At 52.4% G+C, this 22,006-nt stretch overlaps 1 protein-coding gene across 2 annotated transcripts; it reads right to left on the reverse strand.

Annotated features, from left to right (window-relative positions):
• Positions 1–843: 843 nt before the first annotated feature.
• Positions 844–12,588, reverse strand: LOC116096918 (neuroblastoma suppressor of tumorigenicity 1). 2 transcript variants are annotated; one of them, XM_031379238.1, is made up of 4 exons: positions 12,369–12,588; positions 4,189–4,383; positions 3,946–4,057; positions 844–2,149 (listed from the first exon to the last, which is right to left on the reverse strand). In XM_031379238.1, exons 2-4 carry the CDS (start codon positions 4,353–4,355, stop codon positions 1,892–1,894), a joined length of 537 nt encoding a protein of 178 aa, XP_031235098.1. In that variant the 5' UTR covers positions 4,356–4,383; positions 12,369–12,588; the 3' UTR covers positions 844–1,891. The 2 variants fall into 2 exon arrangements, with proteins under 2 accessions (XP_031235098.1, XP_031235099.1); XM_031379239.1 differs by lacking the exon at positions 12,369–12,588 and adding an exon at positions 7,517–7,695.
• Between the last annotated feature and the right edge of the window lie 9,418 nt (positions 12,589–22,006).

The following is a 22,006-nucleotide window of genomic DNA, read 5'->3' on the forward strand; positions in this document are numbered from 1 at the left end:
ACACTGCCTACAGAAAGACAGCTGCTGGCAAGACAGCTCTCAGACCCGAGGCACGGGGCTTCAGAGGTACAGCGCCAGGGACTTCTAGGAGCAAATTCATTGCCAGTGCTTTGACTGCCATGTTGAAGTGACATCGGGAGACCTGTGAGCTGCTGCAGGTCAAGTAGAGACATCCGTAGCCTGAGTGGACCACTCTGAAGAGAAAAGGAATGAGTTCCCCACAGGCTGGTGAATGCTCATGCCAAGCTTGGCATGAATCCTGGCCCAGATTGTCTGGGTTAGATTCTTGGTGGCATTTAACAAGATGGCCCTGGAGAGATGACTAACTTCTCTGCACCCAAGATGCCTCAGGCATTTAAAAAATATATATATGGACAGAATCCAAATGGTACTGAGGGCCAGGTAAGGTGATTTATTCTATGCTAATGGCCTAGTGCAGGGCCCAACTTTATATTCATTTGTAATCTTTGATTTGGGGGTTCATCCGTTTCATCTTTTTCTGGGGTCTGGTCTAGGCTGGGGACATGTACCAAGACCCATGCTGGGTCACTGAGAGTAAAGAGATGGCAAGAGAGATCTCAAGGGATCAAGTGTCCAGATCTAGTTGGCTAGGTCCAGCCACATGTAAGCAAGGCAGAAATGCAGACCCAAGCCCAAGAGAGGAGGTGAGGCAGGGGTGGTGGCAAGGCATGGAAGTGAGAGGACCACCAGATAGGCAGGGGAGGGAACTACAGGGATATCTCAGGTCAGTCCCACACTGCCCAGACCAAACCCAGTCCCCAGTCCCCAGCCCTGGGCCCACAACCAGTTTGGATCAAGGGAACCAGTCCAAGGGGAAGAGAATAGAGGCATTGAAGGCATTTATTCATGAAAACACTCGGGTTCAGGAGGGATGGTTACTGGTTACAAGCTCTAAGGCTCTTGTCAAACAGCCACAGGCTGGGGCACCCCCAGGGAGGGGGTGAGCTGGCACCCCCTGGACACAAACAATGGTACCAGCATATCAGGAGACAGAGGACCCTTCCTTGCCACCCGCCCTACCCTAGGGTTAAAGTGCAGCTGGGAAGGGGGAGTGGATAGAATAGGGAGCTAGAGAAAGCCGAGGTCAGCAGGGGCCCCAGGCAGGGGGCCTCCTGTCCACTATGGTCCCAGGCAATGGGGATAGACCATCACCTCTTTCAGAAAGATCAGCCCCAAAGACAGCAGGGCTGGCTGCAGCTGCTTCCCTAAAGGGTCCAAAACATGGGGAGCAGAGAGCTAAGATCTCCGGAGGGAGAGACAGGAGGGATCATCTTTCTTCTTCAGTGACACTCTGGTACCTGAGTCAGCAGGGTCCTGCCCCAGCCTGACTCCTAAGCCACTCCATTGCAGGGGTTACTTCCTTGGCGGTGGGGAGGGAGGGAGGCCTTTAGGGAAACCTAGGGGGCTGGAGCTTCCGACTTCTACCAGCAGTCTTCCCACCCAGATCCTCCTGCAAAGGTGATGCTGGCATGATATCCACCCTCCACCCATCACCGGGGATCCTGCCCCATCAGTTGTGTGGGTCCTGGCCTGGGCCTGCCCTGTTTAAGGATCTCTCTCATCCTCAGCAGCTCAGCCCACTTCCTCTCTATCCCAAGGGCTCCTCTCTAGAAGGCTGAAAGAAAAGGCCACACTTCACCTTCCGAGAGAAAAGTCCTGAGGAGGCCTGCTTCCTCTCCCCACCTTGCATATATTAAATTGTGCAGCTTGGCTCTAGCCCCTCCCTTCAGATCTCCATGGCAACCAGGCAGCATTCCAAGTCCATCCAGTGCCAAAGGGGGGGGGGTTCTGCCTATCCCCTCCCTCTTCCCTGGAGGGTGGGACCCCAACATTCCACAGGGGACGAGAGGGGAGGAAGAGTTGGGGGCCGTCAGTCCTCAGCCCCCTCTTCCTCAACCTGAGGGGCTCCAGGAGGTTCTTCAGGCTCAGGGGTCTGGCCGCCGGGGTGGGGATGGGCGTGGGAGTGTGGTCCAGACTGGGAGCCCGGCCCGGCTTCACCCTGCACGTAGACGTTCAGGCCCTCGTGACTGGGCTCTTTGCCGCAGGCCTGGCAGCTGCAGTGTACAATCTTCTCTACCAGCTTATCCACCCTGGGCACCTCCTCGTGGCCAGGGCACTCCAAGGTCACCTGGGTGGGGCAAGAGGGAAAAAGGGGATGTTTCCTGAAGTCTGCGCAGGGGGAGAGATCCCAAGAACAACACATTTTTGGGAACCAAGAACTTGGGGAAGTCCACCTGTGACAGCCCAGTGTGTTCTGTGAACCCGTCTGGAGGGGCTTGAGGAGACTGAGCCCCTGCAACAACTCCTCCTCCTTCTCTGCCTCCTTGTCCTCCTCTTCTTTTAATGTACTTTTTTAAAAAGATTATTTCATGTATGTGAATCACTCTCTTCAGACACACCAGAAGAGGGCATCAGATCCCATTACAGATGGTCGTGAGCCACCATGTGGTTGTTGGGAATTGAACTCAGGACCTCTGGAAGAGCAGCGAGTGCTCTTAACCACTGAGTCATCTCTCTAGCCCCCTCTCTCATTTTCTTACACATCTCTCTCATCTTCTTACACACAGCCCTACCCTTCCTACCCATTCCCTCAGGCGTGGGAGTAGGGCTAAATCCACCCTCACACACACACTGTGCTCCCAGTAAACTTGGAGCACAAATCCTGACCCCTTTCTCAGGTCTTCAGGACCTTCAGGCTGGTCCTGGCTGATATCACTATGCCAGACCCTGCTGCACCGACATCTGACCCCAGAGACTGCTAATATCCTTCCTTCTTCGTAGAAGGTCCTGGCTCAACCCATCCCCCCACTGGTCCCAAACTCTGCACAATTAACTTCTGAGCAACTGTTGGGTCTGAGCTCCATCCCAAGCTCCCGACACAGCAAGGTCCACTCTATAGAAACCCCCTTAGCACCCTAACTCTTGCCTTGTAGTGATGCTTCCAACTGTCTTCCTCCCTTTCCCTCCCTTCTTCCACAGAGTATCTACTCCACCACTGCTCGTGGGCACAGGTGCAAGTGGGGCACAGGTGCAGGTGGGGTACAGGTGTAGGTGAGGTACAGGTAAAGGTGGGGCACAGGTGCAGGTGGGGTACAGGTGTAGGTGGGGTACAGGTGTAGGTGGGATACAGGTGTAGGTGGGGCACAGGTGCAGGTGGGGTACAGGTACAGGTGGGGTACAGGTGCAGGTGGGATACAGGTGCAGGTGGAGCACAGGTGCAGGTGGGGTACAGGTGCAGGTGGGGTACAGGTGCAGGTGGGATACAGATGCAGGTGGGGCACAGGTGCAGGTGGGATACAGGTGCAGGTGGAGCACAGGTGCAGGTGGAGCACAGGTGTCTGATATGTTAGGGAAACTGTACATGTGACCGCCGCCCAAAGCAAATGTACACAGTGCTTGAGAGCCTACAGCACAACTTGACTGGGTCAGAGGATCTGGAACAGTGCCCTGAGGAAACAATGCTTGAGCCAAGAACTAAAGAACTAGTTGAAGTTAACTAGCTGAGGGAAGGAGGATGGGGAGGGGTGGCAGTGCAGAGCAAAGCAAAGAGCATATGCAAAGATCCTGTGGTGGAAAGAACAGAGCAGGTAAGAAGGACTAAAGTGAAGCGGGTTTGGTGTCAAGTTGTTGAGGTTGGCAGGTTCTAAGATAGGCAGGTTCTAAGATAGGGCGGGGAGACTGGTGAGCCAGACCAACAGGGCTGAGTGGGGCAGAGAAAGGCAGAGATTCTGGTGACAGTGAACGGAGACTGAAGAACTGTGATCTCTCTGTGACATGGATAGAGCCTCAGATGTATCTGGAATCTTCTAGAGGTTGGTGTCAGATTGAGAAACCCTGGAGCAAGCAGGAACCCTGCAGCCCGCACACACGGTAAGCATTCAAGGCCTCCTGCTACAGTGCAGGGATTGGGGCAGCTGTACTCACAATCTCCCACATGGACTGGGCCGGCATGCAGGAGTCACAGTGCACCAGGGACTCTGTGGACTGCGGGAAGGTGTTGGGGACGCTGTAACTGAAGCATTGTCCTAGGCACGCCCTGTGGGAGGAGATGTCACTGAGCCCGATCTCCAGGCGGACGGAGGGGGGAGGGGAAAGGGACGGGGGTGGGCAGTCTTCACTGCTCCCTGGGTCCCTGTCCTCACCCTCTTCCTGCCTGTAGAGTCCCACCTGTTCTGGATAGACTTGGCCTCGCAGCCGCTGTGACCCACAATCTGCGTGATGTTCTTGGCTTCACACCAGGCACTCTTGTCGGGAAACAGGGCCAGCTTGTTGATGGGCGGTGGGGCAGCCAGCAACATGACAGGGAGGACAGCCCCCACCAGGACCCAAAGCATTGTGCCTGTCACCTCTGGAGCCCTGGAACTAAACACAGGTGGCAAGTAAGGTGCAGCAGAGCCTCAGAGATCAGGTGATTGGGAGCAGAGGTGCCTTCCAAACATGGGCTCTGATCCCAGGATTCCACAGACTAACCAGTAACTTCTTTTTTTGTTTGTTTGTTTTGTTTTTTGAGATATGGTCTCATGTAGCCCAGACTGGCCTCCAATTAAATCTGTATCCAAGGATGGCTGTGCACTGCTCATTCTCCTGATCCCACCTACCTATGGTAGCCCTATGTCCAGCTCCTTGGACCCCTCTAACCCTCAGAAGCAGCTATATGTAGTATTGTAGCTGAAAGTGCTGGGGAGACTGAATGGTCTTCAGCGAGATGGTTACTAATGTCAGACTGAAAGTGCCCCTTGGTGGTACAGTGTGTGCCTAGCTTGCTCAAGGGCTCTGGATTGGATCCCTCATATTATAAACCCAAAGTAATTCTCCTTAGAGATGGCTGGCCATTGTCCATGCCTCCTAAATAGACACTGATACTCAACTCTATACCACTCAGACAGATATGTTTCTTATTAAGATTCTCCACCAGGACATAGCACACATCATTACCCCCAGACGGATCCTAACCAGAGTCAGAGACAAAGGTCTCTGCTTCAGGAGTAAGACACTAAACTCCAGAGTCAGCCACAAGATGGCACTGCAGGACAGAGTCTGTGTTTAAAGGAGCCACTCAGAGGGGGATTTCTGCCACCTTCTCCAACTTTATCTTCTGTAGGCTCCACCAACTCCCCCATCCCACCCCACACACACCTTAGAAATAGTGTGTGTGGGGTATTCAGAGACTTAAACAAAGGGAAGTGCTTCCAAAGGCTCCATGCCCTGACCCCTCTGAGACAGGACTCTGGGGAAAGGGATCTGTCTGTCTGTCTGTCTGTCTGTCTGTCTGTCTTAGTGCTTTGTGACCCTGGATCTTCACGTCTCAGCTCCTCTACCTGTCCTCCACCTGTAAAATAAGTGGCACTTTCAAACCTAATAGTGTGTCAGAAAGCTCCCGGCTGGGATAGGATTCACACTTTCGAAGGGTGGTTCTGATAGGCCCCGTCAGGGAATACACGAAGCTCAGACAGTTGGAAACTGAATCTTAGTACGGTCCCCAGAGGGGCCTGGATGAGCTTGCCTATGAGTCAGAGGAGCAGAGACATATTCCTCTAGTTGTCTGGAAGCCAGGTACCAGGAGCGGGGAAGCAGGTGTTTTGCAAAGTGTCTATGGAGGTGACAGTGAGAATCCAGGTGCACTGAGAGAGTGGGAGGCCAGGGAGGGTGGAGCAGCCTTCAGGCTCACTGAGCACCGTCCCCCCTTCCTCCCAGCTATTGCTCCTCTTGCTTCTTGGTCCCTGAAGATGATCTCTGCCCCTGGCTTGACAGGAATGGGGACAGCTGGGGGTGGGGCTGGACAGTGTGTCCTGACCCCAATAACTTTCTGCTGTGATCTACACAATCCATACTCACCGACAAGATCTATAGCAAACCTACATTGTTAGAGCAAGCACACACTAAAGGAGCCGACTGGACTCCTTCCAAGCTGCAACCCAATAGCCTCAGCCTACTGCTCCTGATAGAGCCCTTGCACCCCCTCCCCCCCCCCAGGAACTAGCCTGAGCCAAGTTATGCATGACCTTGGCCTTCTAATATGTTCCAAAGCCCATAGAAAATGGCCAGAGCTCCTGGGCCCTCCCTGTGCTGGACTAACCCCCTCTCAGCATCACCTGGCTCTGTGACACTTTCTTGGCCATGACAGTCAGGTAGTGAGTAAGACCCAGGTAGGAAGTGAAGCTAAAGTCTCAGTAGGACTCAGGTTTGAGATCTGAGCTGAGTCTCGACAGCCGTCGAGAGATGGACATGGGAGTCTGACTTGGGCCGGGAACTCCGAGAGACGAGGCTCGAAGCTGCCAACCAACATCAGACCAGCTAAAGTGGAGATCAGCCTGGAGGTTGACCACGAAGCTAGCTGGAGACAGGAGAAGGGGACATTTGTGGTGTCCCTGGCCCAGATAGCAGGCTCTGTTGTTAGAGCTGGCAGAAGTTGAGGAGAAATGAGTTAGGCTGAGTTAGAAAAACACCTCCTTTGTGTTCCTTTGCAGGTGTCCAGTGGGGAGCTAGGATTAGCCATGTTCTTCAGAAGACTGGCATACCCCAACCCACCACACCTTGACCAGGACCTGGGAGCCAAACACTGGGATCCCCCTCGACCTTCCCAGGGCAGCAGCCAGAGCACCAGTGGCCCGGGCCTCTGTCCCTGGAGTTCTCAGTGTCTAGGAGCCACGTGGCTGTAAGGGTGGCTCTGTCTCTCACAGCCTACCTCCCTTGGCTGTAAAGGAGAAACACAGCAACTTCCCAGAACTAGGAGGTTCCTATGACAGCACCCAGCACCTAATACCCAGCACCCAGTATCCAACACCCAACATCCAGCACTCAGCATCCAATACCCAGGACCCAGCATCCAGCACCCAGTATCCAATACTCAACATCCAATACTCAGGACCCAGCATCCAGCACCCAGTATCCAATACCCAACATCCAGCACTCAACATCCAATACCCAGGACCCAGCATCCAGCACCCAGTATCCGATACCCAACATACAGCACTCAGCATCCAATACCCAGGACCCAGCATCCAGCACCCAGTATCCGATACCCAACATCCAGCACTCAGCATCCAATACCCAGGACCCAGCATCTAGCACCCAGTATCCAATACCTAACATCCAGCATTCAGCATCCAGCACTCAGCACACAATATCCAACACCCAGCGTCCAGCGCCTAGCACCCAGCGTCCAGCACCTAGCACCCAGCACCCAGCACCCAGCACCCAGCACCTAGCACCCAGCTCCCACCCAGTAACCAGCATTCAGCACCTACCAACACCAGCTCACGTTCCAGGATCATGAGTAAAGCTGGGCAGTGTCAGAAGGAAGGCAAAATTTGCCATTAGGAAAGCTTCTCCCACACCCCTCACACCCTACCCAGAGGCCATGGTGCCCTCCGCTCACCACCCACCAGCCCAAGTTTAATCTTCTGTTGATTCCACTTGTTTGTGCTCTCAGCCAGCAACTCTGCTCATCTAAGCAGCGGTTGGACTTTCCCTTCCTGGGCCCTCAGAGCCTCACCCTGCTTCTCATAGCTTCCACCCTGAAGGTCACGCAGAGTGCCAGAGAGCCAGGGTAGGACTGGAGTCAGTCAGTCATCTGTCCAGTCAACATCTAGGCTCTGCAGACCATGTCCCAAGACACTTCCAGCATCAGAGAAGAGCCATGCCCTCCTGTGGGCGGGCCGTTTTCATTCCCTGTAGCTGGTGCTCCCTTTCTGGGTACCTTCGAGGAAGGTGAGAGAGAAGCGAGGGTGTAGCCACCTGGAGGGCCCTCCATTTACACACAGGAGAAATGCAGACATGTCTGAGTGAGGGTGGTGGAAGATGATAATTCTGGGTTGAAGATGGGTACTAATGAAGGTGGAGAGAGGGAGCCCCTGAATGAGAGTTTACTGCTAGAGCAAAGGCCACAACATGGGATAGTGGCCTCGAAGCATCTCCCACCTGGGAGGGAAGTGTGGGTCCTAACTGCAGCCAGCCGCTGTTCAAAATGCTAGACCACGTCCACTTACAATCACTGTACTGGGCAGGCTCCATCTCCCCCACTTTCTACATGAAGAACGGGAACACACACAGGGGCGGGGGCAGCTGGGATTTGTGTGAGTGTATATGTCCAAACAGTAGGGAAAGCCAAGGCTTGACCCTGAGCAAATCAGGATCCCCGCAAGGCAGTTCCCCTGCAAGGGTGGAAGGCTCACAGAAGTGAGAGAAAGGTAAAGCAAGAAACGGGAAGAGAGGTGTCCAGGGAGTGGAGAGCTGAGATGGGATTTGGGGGTCTCCTGGGGGGTACCCCTCCTCTTCCTGTCAGAACAACTCTGGTGCTCAGCCACTGCCTCATCCGAAACCTGGCTCCACAGACAAGAGTTCGAGCCCCACTCCTGGATCTTCAAAGGTGAGAATATGGTCCCAAAAATGAGCATGGTCACAGCAGAACCTGGTTTCTGGGGTCTGGGCACAGGAGGGGAGTGTCCAACCAGGAGTTCAGTGGCACCCTTAGCAGACGTGGAGTTTATACAGGTGCCCACCCTGGCTACACCTCAGACCCAGGATGGGGCGGATATTTCTAGTGAACCTTTCAGGGTTCTAGATCCTGACAGGTGGAGACTTTCTTTCCAGCTCCCCATAGGGAGCACCTCGCCTTTTCTGAATTGCCACTCATACAGAAAGGAAGCCCCTCCACGAGGTGACCCCCCGCCCACAGGGTGACCCATGCATCGCACACAGGTCAAGGAGAGGCTTGCCCATCTCTCCCAGGCAGAAGCTTACTGTGGTAAGCTTCTCAGGCTCTTGGCTCACAGGGCCTTCCTGGAATTCCAGGGGGTGGAGCTTCGAATACACAGGGCCTGGCTCAGAGCACACCTGCCAGACTCCAGCAGCTGCCCCGACACTCACAGAGAGGTAGAAGTCTGGGCCTAGCCTGCAGAATCAAACCATCAAAGACCATCAAACCGTTCAGGAGTATGGCCTGAATAGGCATCTGTCTGTGTTCCCCACACGAATCTGAGGCCCAGCCAGGTCAGGAGCTGTGCCTGCTCCTGCTCCCCAGGGGGGAAAAAGGCCCCTTACAGCATTTGTGGGGCAGAGGCAGGCGGATTTCTGAGTTTGAGGCCAGCCTGGTCTACAGAGTGAGTTCCAGGACAGCCAGGGCTACACAGAGAAACCCTGTCTCAAACCCCCTCCCAAAAACAAAACAAACAAAAAAGGCCCCTTAGTGTTATGACTGACAGTGTCCCCTAGGTCGCATGACTGGGTTCTAATGCCTGTAACAGGATAGGACTTAACTACCACCAATACCACCCACTAAAGCCTAAAGCCTTTTGTACAGCAAAGGGGTGATTTGAAGTATGGAGGGAATAAATTGCTCCCCCACTCTCTCCTTTTTTATTTTTTTAAAATTTTGAGACAGGGTCTCACTTTGTAGCTCTGGCTGTCCTGGAACTCATTATATAGGCCAGGTTGGCCTTGAACTCACAGAGAACTGCCTGCCTCTGCCTCCGGAGTGCTAGGATTAAAGTCATGGAACACTTAATGTCTGGCCTCTCATTTCCTCTTTGGCTAAATATGAAAAGTCAGGACCATTCAATCCCCATAAGGATTTTCAAGGTAGGTTGTACCTACACATTCCCAGGCTTACACACACACACACACACACACACACACACACACACAGTCTCCTCTCCACTCTCCACAACTACGACTGTCTCAGGTTCAAATCTCTGCTCAACCACCTGAAGGTTTGTGTGCCTCAGGTTTCTCATCTGTAATGTGGGAACAGTAGAGGCCACTCTCCCCCAGGCAGCTGTAAAAGTTAAACTGAAGAGTGTGTATAGGGTTGTACCGTGGGGTTACAGCTTCAGGAAGCCACCATGAGCAACGGCTTGCCCTCACCCCAGGCCTCTTATCCATCTTAGCCTCTATTCCTCCCTCCAGATCCGGTTAATCCTTGGTGTTTCTCAATCCCGGAAGCATCTGCCAAGCGATAGGGATTTAGGGGATACCTTGAGTTGAAACTTAAGCAAGCAGCAGGATGGCTGGGAACAGTTTCACAAGCTGCCAAGTGTCACCCATACACCTACTTGCCGGGGCAGGAGCTGAGGCAAGACCTCACCAAACTCTACCCGTGAAAGTACAGCCCCTCTAGATCTGGCTACTGAGAAAACTGGGCTATGCTTGGTGCCCACTGCGCATGCGGCTGGTGGAGAGGGTGTGGTGCTTGTGGCCGATGCCCTGGGCTTGGGGATCAGCAGGGTGGGGCAACCCTCCAGGTCTTGGAATGAGTACAGGGACTTCCTTGAATGGATCAACTGAAAAACCGCTGCTGGGGAGGGGGCAAAGCAGTATCGGGCCGGAGGTCCAGCTCACAGCAGCTCTGGATTCCTGGGTGCTAAGGGAGAGCCGTATCCCAGAATGAGTGTCACAGGGGCAGGGCTGTTCATATAGACTGTGTCAGTGACCTGTACTTCACCTCTATAAGCCTCACACTTACTTACCACCTGTGAATTAGATGTCGGCATAGCCTGGGAACATCTGGCTTAGTAGAGTCCCTCGGGGAGAGTCTGGCTCCAGTGTGCTGCTTGAGGCCACAAGGATTCCATGACCCCAGGAGCACCACAGGGTGGCTTTCCTTCCTCCAGCCCCCGGGGCGAAGCCTGAACAAACTGTGTGCTGGGTTGATACCCAGGGTCTGTCCCTTGCCACCCAAGCCTACCTCCTAGGGCCAGGCAGCTCTACCTCCCAGCTCTGGGTATCCTATGCAAACAGTCAGGCCCTACAGACCCTTCTGCCCAGAGACCAGAAACAGTCTCCAAAACAAATGTATGCTAACTACCGGCTGCAGGGCAGAGCTACACATCTGCTCAACAGAAGTTCCCCTCAGATCTCACCAACAACCCTGCCCACCCCACAGCCTCCGACCCCTGGGCTTGCCAGCGGGAGGAAGGGGCTGAAATTTCACTTTAAGGAGGCTGCACCTCTGGCTAAGACACAGCCTCCACTCCTCTGTCTACTCCTCCAACACACAGGCCCAGGAGAGAGGCCTGGCTTTTCAGGGAAGGGTGGAGAGGGGTGGGGGGTCACCAAGGAAACGCCCCAGCCTTGTCTCTTCTTTGGCTCCAAGTCAAGGCAAACCCGCCCAAATAGTTCCAGCATCCGTGGGAGTCTCGGGAGGCTGGCTGCTCGGTGACAAAGAGTGGGGGGCTGCCTCTTGACAACTTACTTCCCCACCCTCAGCCTGGGCCAACAGGCTGTTTTCCTGGGGTGTTCCGACTTGCAGGCTGGTGGCTTCCAGCTGGGCAAGGGCCTTGGAAAGCCTGGAAATGTGGCTTTCTCCCTTGATGCCTCCACCCCCACCCCTCACTCCCAGCCAGGCCAAGGCAAGCAGCTGCCCCCTTTAGTGACGCTTGTAAAAGATCATCGCCTGGCCCGGGAGCCAGAGCCGGCTGGAGGGCAGGTGGCCGGCAGCAGAGCCCTGCGGTGAACACTGCCTCACTGGGGTGGAATGCTTACAAGGCTCTACCCGCTGAAAACGCCAGCTAGCTCAGGCAGGCGGGCGCTCACGCTTGTTCTCTCTCTCTCTCTCTCTCTCTCTCTCTCTCTCTCTCTCTCTCTCTCTCCCTCCCTCCCTCCTTTCCTCCTTCCCTCCCTCCCTCCCTCTCTGCCCCTGCAAGTGGGGGTGGGTGACACCAGCCAGACGTTCGAGCAGGGAAGGGGAGGATTTGGGGTCTTTTGTAGTGCCAGAGGAACTCTCCAATGAGCCCAGCTGGGGGACCGCGCCTCGGAAGCTGGGGCAGGATGCTTTGATTTGGAGAGTGGAGGTCAGGGAGGCTCTCCGCGAGCGAGAGAAAACAGAGACAACACGAAAGCAGAGACACGAGCCCAGAGAAAGTGAAAATCGAGGCGAGAGGGACAGAACTAAGAGAGCACGGGGGGTGCGGAAATGGAGCGATGGAGAGCCAGAGAGAGACCTGTGGATGGGAGACAGGCACCTAATGAGCAGCAGCTAAGAAGGGACCAGGATAGATCCAGAGGACGCGTGAGTCCAGTGTCCCAGCGCTGCCCGGCGCCTGCCGGGCGACGCTCTCCCTCCTACTCTCAGTCCTGGCGGTGAAACTCCTACAAGAAACGGAGCCCCGGGGCGCGGCTGGCGACCGACTCCGGACGCCGCCGGTGCCCCCTGGCCACCCGGGAGCCGCGCCCACGTCCCCAGCGCGGGCGATCGGAGGCGCCGGGCTGGCCGCCGGGCTGCGCAACACGGAGCTCGCGGGCTAGAAGGGAGCGGAGAGGAACTGCCGGGCTCGGGGGACACTGCGGGTCTCGGGAGCAAAGGGACTCCTGCTGCCCCGCTCCGGCGTGCGGGCCCCGGCGAGACTTACCGCGCGCGGCGGCCGCGGGGAGCGCGGCGCGTCCTTCTGGGGGTCCTAGAGAATGGAGTGCGAGCCGCGGGGGTCGCAGGCCCGGAGTCCTCGGGCTGGGGCGGCCCCGCGAGGCTCGGCTGGGCTGCGCTGCTGGCCGTCTGCGGCCCCGGGCGGGCGCGAGGCGCGGGGGAGCGGCGGGCCGAGCGCCTCCGACGTCAGGGTGCCTCAGCTCCAAATAGGGAGTGAGGGCGGGGGCAGCGGCGGCGAGGGGAGGGACGCGCGGGCAGGGCGGGCGAGCGAGCGAGGGCCGCTCCCTCCACTCGCGAGCAGGGTCGCCGGAGCCATGGGCCCCTCTCCCCGACGGCCGGGACAGGGATGAAAGGGCACGAGCCAGGCGACCGGCCTCTTCCCAGGCTTTGATTCCTCTCCGCCTGGCTTTTCTGGGCTCTCAGGTCTTGCCAAGCCTTGGAGTGACAATAGTGGACCTTTGGAACTCTTGGAATGGGAGCCTGGCCTTGGACACGAGCTGAGTGTGCGCTCCAGGGTTCCAATACCCGGGGCCCATTCGAAGCTGTGCCCGATCTTCCTTCCGGAGGTTCTGATCTGCGTTGTGTCCTTGCCCCTTTGACCTTCAGCTGCCTCCAAACAACTTAGCCGGAGCATCCAGAGAAAGGTCGGAGAGGCCAAAACCGACTCACTAGGACTCCTTGAAGAGGGGATAGTGAGGTTCCCCTCAGGGAGAGGCTAGCTACCTAAATCCAATAAGGTGGATTGTACTAGTGCAGCCTGTTCCATCCGAGAAGAAGAGAGCTCTGGATTGGGGCTGTAGCTAGGGTAGGCAGTGCTTACCTAGCATGCAGGAAACCCTGACCTCTAGCCCCAGCATCCTATAAACTGGGTCTAGTGGTGCCCATGCAAGGCTCAGCGTCAACTAAAATAGCAAGTTCCAGGCCACCCTACAAAGAAGAGAAAGAAGGTAGTGGGACAGCTTTGTTCCTTGAAGGTGATAGCTCCGGGCACCATCAAACAGAATAGAGAGACTTGAGGATCTATTTGTATCTGTGCCCATTTATTTAAGTCACTCGGTTGCACTCAGCCCTGCTCATGTGATGTCTCCAAGTTGCCAAGCATGGAGAGTGAGGAGTGGCAAGAAAAGCCTCCTAGTGGCCTAGTGCTAACACCATGGCTGCCCCAGGCAATCTGCTCTTCAATTCCAGCTGTTGTACTGTTCTTCAGCCTAGAGTTTTCTGCCTCCCTTCATTACCTTTTCAACACATCCTTCATCTACCGGGTGGAAAACTTTCCCAAGCTCCTCGGGTGACTGTACACTTCCTCCTCCTCCAGGTGTGATCCTGCAGCCTGAGATACATCTGTTCATGCTAATCTCTCTTTATGATCTCCTCCATTAGCCCCCTGAGGGCAGGGCCCTTCATTTTATTTCAGTGTTATCTCCCACTAAATAGATGCAGAAGGACCAGAGACAAGTAGTTCATCAAAAAGTTATACAGTATGAAGCTGAGGCTTGGAGGACCCTGCAGCAGCAGAGCCCAGCCTTGCTACTTTGTAGCATGTGTACACCAGCCTTCTCACTTCAGACCTTGGACAGGGTAGGAGTGGATGGCTACATTCTGTAGATTTCGTAAGAGCCCAACCCATTCCCAGCAGACATGTAATCCCTACAGTCGGAAGGTAGAGAGGGAAGGGTCAGGAGTTCAAGACCAGCTTCTACTAGTTACATGCTGACCTGAGCAATGCGAGACCCTGGCTCAAACAAAACAGGAGCTGATGAGATGGCTAAGTGGGTAAGACCACTGACAACTGAGCCCAATCCCCAAGACCCATGTGGTAGGAGAGAACTGACTCCTGCAAGCTGTCCTTTGACCTCCACATGTGCACTATGGCACGTGTGACCATAAAAACACTCACACTAAAAAAATAAAGAATAAGTGAATGTAATTTTAAAAATCAAGCAAATAGAAAAGAACCTATTCCTGCCCTGCAGGAAGCCCTGTGGAATAATGTGCTTGTCAGATCACATATACAACCATCAGAGAAGGCTGGAATCCTAGCCAGCACCCTCTCAAACACAGGAAGGTTCCAGAGCAGGTTTAGACACCTAATCAAGAACATGGGGTTTGAAGCTGAGTTACATCCCATAGCAGTAATGACAGGAAGCTTGAGAGTGCGCAGAGGACCTGCCTAGGAAGGTCCTAGCAGCTATGGTTTTATACCCAGCTAAGCAGTCTGCCTCTGCCATATCTCATCTATTCTTTTCCATAATCCCCATGCTCCGTTGTACTACTGAGAACAAAGGGATCATTAGCCACCACCCCTACACAAGATCACGTTACTAGTGACTGACAAAGGCTAGATTTGCTTGCACAGTCCATGGTCCTGTGATCACCACACACTCTTGGTTGCCTCAGAACCCCTTCCATTGGGATGTTGCACCCCTGAGATCCAGGATAATGGGGCCCCAGCAGGAAAGGCAGAACCTGTCAAGTCAGAGTCTCCAAGCTCCGGGAGATACACCTGGTTGGCAGCACAGCTCCAGCTGCCCAGGCAGGCCTGGTTGGCACAGGGCATGGGCTCATGGCCAGAGCCTGTTGGCCCTGGGCCAGTCTCTTGGGGCCAAGGTAAAGTGGGGCTCAGAGCTGAGAGCTGAATGCCCCTCTCCCTGCTCATTAGCAAACATCTGGGCTCAGGAAAATGACTGACCTGGAATGTGACTGGGCTGTGAGGAGTCCCTGGGGAATGTGAGCTCCCTCCTGCAGGGCATGGGGCTCCAGCCAGCTGTTTCCTCTAATCCTGTCAGCCTGGCCTCCTTGGGGGTCCACAACTCTGCAGTCTCATGGAGAAAGAAGAGTCAGAGCAGCCAAAAGCCTTCCTACTTGCGCGGACCCACAGCCTGAAAACATCCGCAGGACCCATCAGCTTGGTTCAGGAAGAGCTAGGGTCTCTCTACATGGTGTTCTTTATCATTCATGGACTCTGGGGCTCTGTGCAAACTATTGTGTCCTTGTGCCTTGGTTTCTCAATCTCTCCAATGCAGTCAGGAAGGACATATAATCCAGGCATATGCTAGCATTCATTCATTTATTTAACAAATATTTATCATGTCCGCTATGTGCCAGGAAGCCTTGAGATGCTGAGCACCTACATGGACTACACTAGCAAAGAGCTGATCTTCCAGAAACCTAAAAACAGAGAGGAAGACAACATAGATCATAGACAGTCAACGGAAGGGAGGATTTTATGCTTGTGTGTGAAGAAAGTGGTGGGGGAGGAGAGTTGTTGAGAAGCTTCCAGAAAACAAGGCAAAGAGGTGATGTTTAAGGTGCGATTCTGAGAAGGAGCCAGGATTGAAGGAGATAAATGGATGCAAAGTGCTGGGCACAGTTCCTGGAAAATAGCAGGAGCTCCATGAAATGAAAGCTATTTTAGGGAGGATCGTATACACAGCGCAGGAAAGGCGCTGGGCTCAGACTCTCTGGATGGAGTCCAGATGTTAGCACAAAGCTTCCTCGCTTACTCCAGGGACATGCTTGCAGAGCCTCAGTTTTCTCATCTGGCAATTAGGAACATCAGTGATTTCCTGAGATGCAACTGAGAGGTACAGGCAGTGGAAGGCCGCTGGGGGATGAGGGGGGGGGAGTCCCAGTCCTCCGTGGTGTTGACTCTGGTAGGTTACCCTTGCTCAAGTAAGAAGCCCCTTCTATGCTCCTGTAAGCAACCCTTCTTAAACTCGATGGGTCAGGGCTGGAAGGGTGGAGCAGTGGTTATCCACATCAGAGTTTGATTTCTAGCACCCACATTAGGAGACTCACAGCCACCTGTAACTCCAAGTCCAGGGGAGGGTTGATGCTTCTGCTCTTCAGGTATCTACACTCACATGCATAGGCCCCCTCATATTCATATATATTATTCCTAACTCAGTGGATCACAAAAATACATACATATATACATACATACACACACACATAAGACAAGAAGGTAGGAAGGGTACTTACTGAGAAGGGAGAGTCAGCAGGAACGGAAAGGAAATAAGAGAGAAAACTGGGAGAAATATGGCAAAGTATGTCATATCTATGTATGAAATTGGAAATAAATTTTTAAAATGTTTCATTTTATTGTGTATGGGTGTTTTTCCTGCATGTATGTCTTTGAACGACATATGCGGAGTCCATGGAAGTCAGAAGGGGCCATGGGATTGGGCCATGGGATTTCGTAGAACTGGAGCTATGGATGATTGTAAGCCACCATGTGGATGCTGGGAAATGAATCAGGCCCCCCCTGGAAGAGCAACTTAACCTCAGTGTCATCTTTCTAGCCCTGAGAATAAATAGATAATTTTGTTTTTAATTTTTAGACAGGATCTCACTATCCTGGAACTTTATGTAGACCAGGCTGGCATCGAAGTCACAGAGATCCACCTGCCTCTGCCTTGAAAGTACTGAATTAAAAAGATGTGTGCCACCTAGCTAGGTAAAGAAATAACATTTTTAAAAGCTCCACTGGGCATGCACATGAAACAGAGCTCCGCCCCCAGAAATGGAAGTGACTATTGCTGTCGCACTGTCCTGTCCACAGAGGAAAAAGATTGGGCTACACTCACTCACAAATCAGCAGTAGGAAGATCTGGGCCCAGAACCAGATGTTCTGACTTTGGGCCTATTCATCCACTTTGACTGTGGCTTGGATCTAGGAAAGTGGGAAAAGGGACCATGGACAACAGATCTGTCCTCCAACAGTGTGGGAAGTAATGCCTTAGCCAGTCCTGGAGAGTAGGAATGAAGGCCCTGGACAAGCTTGCTTTCTTTTCTTTCCTCACATCTTGTGCATGTGTGCGTACATGTGTGTGGTGTTTGTGTCTGTATGCATATTGTGTATATGTGTGGTATGTATTTGTATGTGTGGTGTAAGTATGTGTGTACATGTGTGTGATATTTGTATCTGTATGCGTGGCATGTGTATGTGTGTGTATGTATCTATATGTGTGTGGTATGTGTATATAGTGTATGTGTATGTGTATGTGTATGTGTGTGGTGGTCTATGTGTGTTATTTGTGTGACATGTATGTGTATACACATGCAGTTCTCTCCTTCCACAATGTGGTTTTAGGGATGGAAGTCAGGTTGCTAGGCTGGGTGGAAAACCCCTTTATAACTGATAAGCCATCTTCTCTGGCCCACAAGAGATGTTGTTGTTTGTTGGTCTTTTCAGGGTGGGAGACCAGACCAAGAAGGCAAGAACTCCGCTGTCAAGAGTGAGAGGGGGAGTAAGAAGAACTGGCTTAAAGAACAGATCCTGAAGGGTTCTGAGATGGAAATACAAACTCCACAACTGTCTGTTTCCTGCTTCCCAGATGAGCCTCTCCAGCAGAAATCAGCTTGGGTATGCCTAACAGTCAAGATGCCTAGAAGAGGAGGGTGGAGTGAGCAGCTTGGGTATGCCTAACAGCCAAGATGCCTAGAAGAGGAGGCTGGAGTGAGCAGCTTGGGTATACCTAACAGCCAAGATGCCTAGAAGAGGAGGCTGGAGTGAGCTGTGCCCACGCCCCTAGTGCTCCCATTATGCCTCCCACTCCCACAGGACAGCTGAGTTCTCACTATCAATTCAGTCTAGCAGTGACACAAACTGGTTTTGCTTCAGTCTCCATATCTTCCTTCCCCTTGTTTCCCCCAGTTTTCAGTTCCCGGGGGGCCACAGCAGCCACACTGAGTGGGAGGAGGGTTTTCCTCTCAGAGTTAGCCTAACACCCCACAGGGCAGGGTCTTCCTTAACATGTTTGTGCTCTAGACAAATTCATCAGGGAGAAAAAAAAAGAACAAATGAGCCCCATCCTGACTGGTGGAATATAGCTCAGTGGTAAGAACGCTTGCCTAGCACGCCTCCAACATTCCAGGCTTGGTCCTGGTGTGGCAGAAACAAACAAAACCTTTGGAGATGTGGCTGTTGGGTGATGTTCTCTGTGCTTTCTAGTCTGTGGCTCTCCCAGCCCTTGAGAGGGGTCTCAGTAGACACAGAGGGTCTACAATCATTTCTATATCCAAAAAAACAAGCAAAACCTGGTTTTATCTGTATAAAGTGAGAGACAGACAACATCTGGAGGGCAGCGAGCGAGTGAGCCTTCTGTTTCTCAGGCACAGTCTACCGTTTGAGGATGAAACCAACCACCTAGTCTATAGGGAAAGCACTCTTTGGATGGCCTATGTGACCAAGTTATTATCAGCTCGCTCGCCATTTAACTTTCTTCCTCGATAATGAAGCGCTCAACCTCCCATCTGTACTATGATGCTCCAAGAGACAGGGCTCACCACAGTCCAGGAGATTGGGCGAGCGATCACACAGCAAACCAGGTGCTGGGATGAGCAGAGGACACGCTATGCCAGGCAGGGGTTCTCAACCAGTGGGGCTGAATAAACCCTTTCCCAGGAGTTGCCTGAGACCATTGGAAAACACAGATATTTACACTACTCATGACAGTAGCAAAATTCATTATGAAGTTGTAACACAAATCACTTTAGGGTTGGAGGTCACCACAACACTAAAAGGTTGTAGCATTAGGAAGGTTGAGAACTGCTGCGCTGGAGTCAAGGGGAAGCCTTTCTTCAGACTGAAAGTCACTGACTGGTAGTGAACAGTAAAGGCCACCCACTGAACAAGCAAGTTAGTTTAGGGCTTTAAAGTATTACTAAAAGGGGTGGCATGCCTTTAATGCCAGCACTTGGGAGGCAGAGGCAAGCAGATCTCTGTGAGTTGGAAGCCATCTTGTTCTGAGTATTGAGTTCCAGGACAGCCAAGAATACATATTTATGAGACCCTGTTTCAGAAAAAAAATAAAAAATAAAAAAATAAAAGGTGAGGGGGCTGGAAAAGGCTGTCTCACAGAATAAGGAAGGATGGTTTTAGAAAGTTATATGGGTGCTAAAGTGGATGGTGGTTTAAGAGACAGGATATTTAGGGCTTCAAAGGTGTTATTCCATGACGCTGTGGAGACATGGGACTGTGGAGATGGAGCCTGCCAGTCAAGCATGAGGACCTGAGTTTAGATTCCCAGAACCCACACCAACACCAAGCATGGGGCTGGTGAGATGGCTCTGCAGTTAAGGGCACTGGCTGTTGCTTTTGGAGAAGACCCTACGTTTGGTCCCCAGCAGTCACATGGCAGCTTAGAGGATGCTATGACCTCTTCTGACCTTTGGTGGCACTTCATACACCTGTACACATAAACTCACTCACACACACACACACACACACACACACACACACACACACACAAACGCACACAAAATCTAAAGAAAAAAAAAACAGAACTATTTCTGAATAATAAATGGACCTTAAAAAAACCTATAACTGATTTCAAGCTATTCTTACCAATTTCAAATCAATGAGAGGCCATTACCAACTACAACTGGCTTAAAAGTGTGTCAAATCAAGTTTAAACCGGTTTTAACTGGTTTAAGTCAAATCAAGTTTAAACACACTTTGAGGTGCACAGCCTGGGGAAGAGCCTGGGTGGTGGTGGGTCAAGGCCAAAGCCCCGGGCATTGTTACCCACTACCTGCTTGTTTCCTGAGTGAGTTCATTTAGCCCCCAAACCTGTCTTCATCTACAAAGTGAGGATAACGCTGTTCCTTCACAGGATTGCTATGGGAACTAAGTTTGGTATACGTGTGCACTGTAACTAGCCTGTAAGACATGCTCAATCAGTGTTAACTATATGATCATCTAAGGCAATCAAAGTAATGCTGGCTCAAACTGGCTAGACACAAAAGAGAAAATAATGGTAATAAAGTGAACTTTTTTTCCTACCTTTGCTCACCCCGCCCCTTTACATTTTTTTTTAAAGAGACAGGGTCTTATTATAGCCCCAGCTGGCCTGGAACTCAGAGATCCATCTGGCTCTCACTCCTGAGTATTTAAGGATATTGCCACTAAGGCTGGCTTTCTACTCTCTACTTCTTTACTATTGAAGGATCCTCACTTATCCCACCTCCCGCCCCCTACTTGAGCTTCCAGCTCTGAATCCCCAAAGTGAGGGTCAAGCAATTCAAGTCTATAATTCTGGACACACACACTCAGTAGCATGGTTGTTAGGCATGGTGCTTAAGCTGCTTTACAGGTTTCCCATTTCTTTGTCATTCTTTTCTCCCCTTTCCATCCTAGACCGATCCTCAAAGTCCACATGTTCAATCAACAAGTCAGAAAGCTACGTCGTCAGGTTTCAGGCTGGAAGCTGCATGGCCTCACCACTAAGCATCGGAACGGAGTGGGGTGGGCAGGAGCTCACTTACAGCTGCTCGCCTTGCTCTCTCTCCCTGGGAGCTTGTGCATTTCAAATCTGAAGCAACCTGACTACCTGCCCTAAAACCATCCGCTGTGTGCTGAGGATGGAACCCAGGGCCTCTCGCTCGGCAAGCACTTCATCACTGAACCCTGAGCTCTGCCCTAGATAGTGTTTTTATATGCTTGTGCTGAAAGCACACCCAGATGAACCGCAAAGCTTGTGGGGGTGGGAATTCCCCTGATCTCTACAGATGAAGAAACTGAAGTTTGAAGGCTGGGAACCTCCCGTTGGAGCCTGGCAGGTGAGGGGTTGAACAGGCGTGTGGGTCCAGGCTTTGACTGTCCAGCCTGTAGGTCGGGAGTTTCCTCCTGCGTGGCCCTGCCTCTCCCTCCTGCTCTTCTACTGCTGCCCCTATCCCACAGAGCTGCTTGCTGAACACGGGACATCTCCCCTGCGTCTGCCCAGGCCATGTGCCTGGATACCACCCGCTGCTCTCAGCACACTTGAAGGAAGTGGTGATGGCTTCCACATGAGCTTATTCTCCTAAATTTAACATTTTTTTTTTCAGCACTTAGAATTTCCACTCTCTCCCTTCCACCCCTTTGCATGTATGCAATTAGAAAGCATGCAACAGGAAACCATTCAGTCCGGAGGAAGGCAGACCCAGCTCCATGGACTACATCCTTGTGGAAACACTCTGCAGAGTTTATTTGGACAAGCTCAAAAATAGTCCTTCCAACAATGCAATCAGATTGAACCATGACAAGCAAAATGCAATTATGGGTTGGTTACATTAAAAAAAAAAATGTAAACAGAGGTTTGAGAACCAACAGCAAAAACAAGAGCCATCTCCCTTAGCCCAGTGTCTGTTTCCTGCAGCAGGACTGTGGGACTGCATTCTTGGGTCTTTTGAAAGCAGGGAGAGGGTGACATTCACTCAAAGGGACAGCTCAGCAAAATGCTCCAAAAGCCACGTCTTAGAACAAAGGCATGCCTCTGTAGACAGTAACTGTGCCCCAATAAAGGCTCCCCAGCCACTCAGAATGCAAAAGTTATCCACCTAAATGAGTTCAAAATACATATTGTTCTGGGCTAAATTATACAGTGTCAAGTTCAGACTGTATGTATTTATGTATGTTGGCAGCGCAGGCCACTTCTAGGGCGCCACAGCTTTGCTCTAGTATCCTGTGCCCAGCTGGGTGCCCATCACTGGATCCTTAAACCCACAAATGTCCTCATGTTTGATTCCAGAAGGGCAGAGAAGGGGTGAACCAAGGCTTCCCAACCCCACAATGGAGCAGGGCCTCCAGAGGATTGGAATTTCAAGTTAAACTTCAAGTAGAACAGAATGCTCCCCCTTGCCAGC

This window comes from Mastomys coucha, unplaced genomic scaffold (assembly GCF_008632895.1).
Source record: "Mastomys coucha isolate ucsf_1 unplaced genomic scaffold, UCSF_Mcou_1 pScaffold18, whole genome shotgun sequence".
Taxonomy (NCBI): domain Eukaryota; kingdom Metazoa; phylum Chordata; class Mammalia; order Rodentia; family Muridae; genus Mastomys; species Mastomys coucha.